Source organism: Atta cephalotes (genome assembly GCF_000143395.1).
Source record: "Atta cephalotes unplaced genomic scaffold scaffold00012, whole genome shotgun sequence".
Lineage (NCBI taxonomy): Eukaryota > Metazoa > Arthropoda > Insecta > Hymenoptera > Formicidae > Atta > Atta cephalotes.
Window position 1 is genome coordinate 5,517,652 of NW_012130076.1, and position 4,004 is coordinate 5,521,655.

General features: G+C 27.5%; 1 protein-coding gene across 1 annotated transcript; it reads right to left on the reverse strand.

Moving 5' to 3' along the window:
• Window positions 1-161: 161 nt before the first annotated feature.
• Window positions 162-2,898, reverse strand: LOC105617306 (ufm1-specific protease 2). The gene is made up of 10 exons (XM_012198872.1): window positions 2,860-2,898; window positions 2,397-2,612; window positions 2,098-2,325; window positions 1,841-2,008; window positions 1,662-1,755; window positions 1,327-1,575; window positions 1,000-1,137; window positions 790-916; window positions 447-700; window positions 162-340 (listed from the first exon to the last, which is right to left on the reverse strand). The coding sequence occupies exons 1-10, from the start codon at window positions 2,896-2,898 to the stop codon at window positions 162-164; spliced, it is 1,692 nt and encodes a 563-aa protein (XP_012054262.1).
• Window positions 2,899-4,004: the final 1,106 nt, after the last annotated feature.

Genomic DNA, 4,004 nt, shown 5'->3' on the forward strand with positions numbered 1-4,004 from the left:
TATATATATATATATATATATATATATATATATATATATATGTATGCGCATTTATGTGTGAATAACAGAATTTTATTGTTATTATATTTAGAAAAATTAAATTCTGTACAATGCAGTGTATTTAATATCAGAAAGCTATAGGTCTTTGTGGAAGGCACATATTATAAAATGCATCCTTTTTCCAAAAAATCTTTCGTTTTCCAGCCACACCAGCCCTTATTTATTATGGTAGGCAAATGTTCTCCTCCTGTATAGTGTGGATCTAAAATCAAGAATTTTCCCTCTCCAGTCTGTTCATCGTAATTAACTCCTAGAATTGTATGAGCTAATATTCCTCCACCTATAAAACAAAAAAAACATACAGAAAGTTAATATCTAATATTTCAATATTTTAGATGTCTAATTTTAATTGTTTGTAGAAATGAAGAAACATAATTAAAACTTACCAATCATAACAGGTGTACCCTGTGTATCAAAATGATTTGCAAGTTGTGGAATTAAGGCTAACATCTCTTCTCCACTTGATGCACAAAGTATCTTGACATCTATATTAAGGAGAGTCTGCAGTACAAAACTTACTTCAGTTGAACCAATCCATTGTTTACTACCAAGAAAATCGAAAGATTTATCGCCTAAATCAATTAAACATTGTTGTATTTTGCGATGAGATAGTATTGGTACTTCACTATAACCCTGTAATCTATAGCAGATTGCAATTTATTCATATGTACATATATAATATTTCCACATTGCATGCACAATCTCTAGTTATCTTTGATCTTTTATTACCTGTACCATGAAATGATGGTTTGGAGAGATCTATAAGCACATCCCCATCCATTATCATCAAAATTATCTTGCATGTAATGATGATACGAATACAAACCATCCACAATACTAAATTTTCCTGTAATACCTAATTAAAACAATAAAATACTACAATAATTGATAAACATTAATAAATTTGAAAGTATATAAATGAACTTTTATTTAAAATACCTTTATTTAAAAGAGCCTGATGAGGATTTATAAGTATCTCATTTGCCTGTGTGTCAAATTTGACAGCATTTCCTTGTCGAAAATGGGGTTTAGTCAAATCTAATGCTAAAGCCTTGTGTAAAGCCTTACGATATTCCACTGAAATTATATGACTGGTCTGTATAAAAGCAAATAGATGACACATATTACTATGATAACAAATTCGGTAATGTTAATTACATAATGATGATACAAGATATACGAATGATAAATTCCAATAGAATTTATTGCATGATTGACAAATAAATCAAGTAATAAACAATAAATAATCAAGATACAAGATCTTACTTGTGGTATCATTAGTAGAATTGCCAGGATATGCTATTGTAAATAAATGTCCACAACTCTGAGGTTTAAAATGCATGATTTCAGATAGTTGTGTATCTTCAGACTGATTTTCTTGTTGCATTTCAATTAATCTAATATTTCGGCAAGTCGATTCCACTAAAATCGCGTGTAATTCAGCTGATTTCACATTCAAATTTACCAGTGATAATGCATCAATGTGTAAGTTGCATTCTAAACTATTGAAGGATTCTGCAATATAACAAATATATGATAAATTAGGAATATTATGTATTGATATAAATTAAATAAATCAAATATTTTTCTGTAGTATTCACTTTTGATGTGTTGCAAAATAGGAGCATATCTAACAGATTCTTCAGAATTTCTCTCGCTTGATATCTTTAATAACATGTTTGCATGTATAACTTTCTGAAAATTAACAAAATAAATAAAAATACTCTGATATAATTTATGTTTAAAGTAGTATATATGAATTTTAGCTAAAGGCACATACCACAGGTCCAGTATTATAATTTACATTACTTGATCCAGTTGAAAATTTCTCCTGGTCTTTGGACACAGATAAAATATCTTTTAACATTATATCTTTTAAATTGTCATCAGTTCTGAAGAGGTATGCATCATTCAAAGGAAAACGTATTCCTATTTTTCCAGATGCAATCTACAGTGCAAAATTATATGATATACAGTATATACAAGATAAAAAATATGATGTAAAAATGTTAATCGAAAGGAAAACATTTTACTTACATTTTTTCGTGATTCCTGCAAAGCTTCTGATATATTCCCATCCTGAGCAATCAATGGTAGAATTGCTTGTAATCTAATATATACAAATTGTCGAGAAAGATCATCTTCGCTAATAATACTAAGATTATTTATAGCTTCTAATTTTTGATGAACATAAAAATATGCTTGTATATCCAACGTATTGCGTGAATATTTTAAAAGTAGTGGATTATCTGTAATATCAATGTCCTAAACAAACAAATGTAATATAAGAATGAATAGAATAAGATAGATAAACAACAAATCTAATTTGTAATTACCTTGAAAACATCAGTATTTATTTCTTCACATTCACCAATATGTAATATGCCACAAAAATATATATCTGCAGGTAAATTCAATTGCAGTGCTGTATAATCTGTTAGATTGTTTTCACTATTACATGAACTTATACTGAATGTTAGAACTATGAGAGTATCATTGTACATAATACCATAAAGATAGCCAGTCGTTGCGATTTCTAAGTTTTCTAATCGCTAAAAGTATTATTTTATTTAAATATTAAACACATACATTAGCATTACTAATATATTTTATCTATTAAATATATAGAAACATAGCACTGTCTTATATATAAATAATAAATTTAGAATAAAGAGGATATATTATCCGCAAAATACTGTTCTTTGCAAGAAATATATTACAAGTGATCATAAAAACTTGAGAAAAAAATATAAATTATGTTTTCGTATCATTAATATAAATGTGCTTGATTACATTTACCTGCAGAATGTTGGACAAAATCTGCAATTGCGGTGCCATCGTCGTATTGAAATCAGAAAATCTCACGATCAAAGATGCTTCGTGCTGCCAGCAAGAACAATCACCATATGGTGATAACAGGAAATCACAATTGAATTGAATTTTCAGACACGAGCCACCTAGATTGGGAGGTTAAATTTGTTCTTGTTGATAAATCTCGAAATAAACGCATAGCAAATTGTTCGATCCGACTAAATCAAATGCTAGTACTTAATCACTTGTCCAGGATAAGAGAACACTCTTTTACATTCGAATCTACATTTTCATCAATCCACCTGCGAAAATTCTGTTCGTGTCAACGACGCATTCGAGCACTTAATCTGACCTAATTTGAAATGATTTTATGTACGATTCAGTGGAAAGTCGTTTCATGCAGATATGTTTTTAAGAATGATAAGAAAGAAATATCTTCCTTTTTTAATGACAAAAATATGATGAGAATCACGTAAAAGCAATTTGCATATCAATAAAAAATGCAAAAACATTTATTGTGTACAAGACTGCTCTCACGTTTGAAAATGGCTACTTGAGCAACTTCCGAATTGAACGCATCACTGACGTCGCTGTATTTATGATATTTTATTTATGATATTTATAGCTATATGATATTTATGGACTAAAAAAAACTGATTTAACTTAAGAACTTTCACTTTGATAGCTTTGAATGTTCAAGAAAGACATTTAAGTAATGTGATGCAAATATTTTTGTTAAAAAAATGTACTTGAATTTTTTTAAAGTTATTAAAATTGTCAGAAATGTATTCCGATAATAATAATAATAAGATAATAATAAAAGTTTGAATTATTTTTAAAATTTCTAACATCCTTCAGTCTTGACAAAAACATCATAATAGAAAAAACATCAATATATTTCAATAACAGATAGTTACTATAGATAGAACTATTAAGATATGCTTTTTTCGAAATATTTAGAGAAATATAGAGAATCATTATTTAATTTTACGTCATTTACGGAATAACTTCAAAAAGAGATAGCGCAAATTGGAATTTTTTTGAAAAAATTATCAAGTTGTTAGAAGATTTTTTTGATAAAAAATATAGAATAAATATATATATATATATATATATATATATATATATATATA

Excerpts from the sequence above, each read along its gene's own strand:
- LOC105617306 (XM_012198872.1), bottom strand. The coding sequence starts at position 2,898 with ATGGCACCGCAATTGCAGATTTTGTCCAACATTCTGCAG. Across the intron at positions 1,756-1,840 it reads ATTATAATACTGGACCTGTG|AAAGTTATACATGCAAACAT; the intron begins GTATGTGCCTTT and ends GTTAATTTTCAG. Across the intron at positions 1,576-1,661 it reads TATTTTGCAACACATCAAAA|AATCCTTCAATAGTTTAGAA; the intron begins GTGAATACTACA and ends GTTATATTGCAG.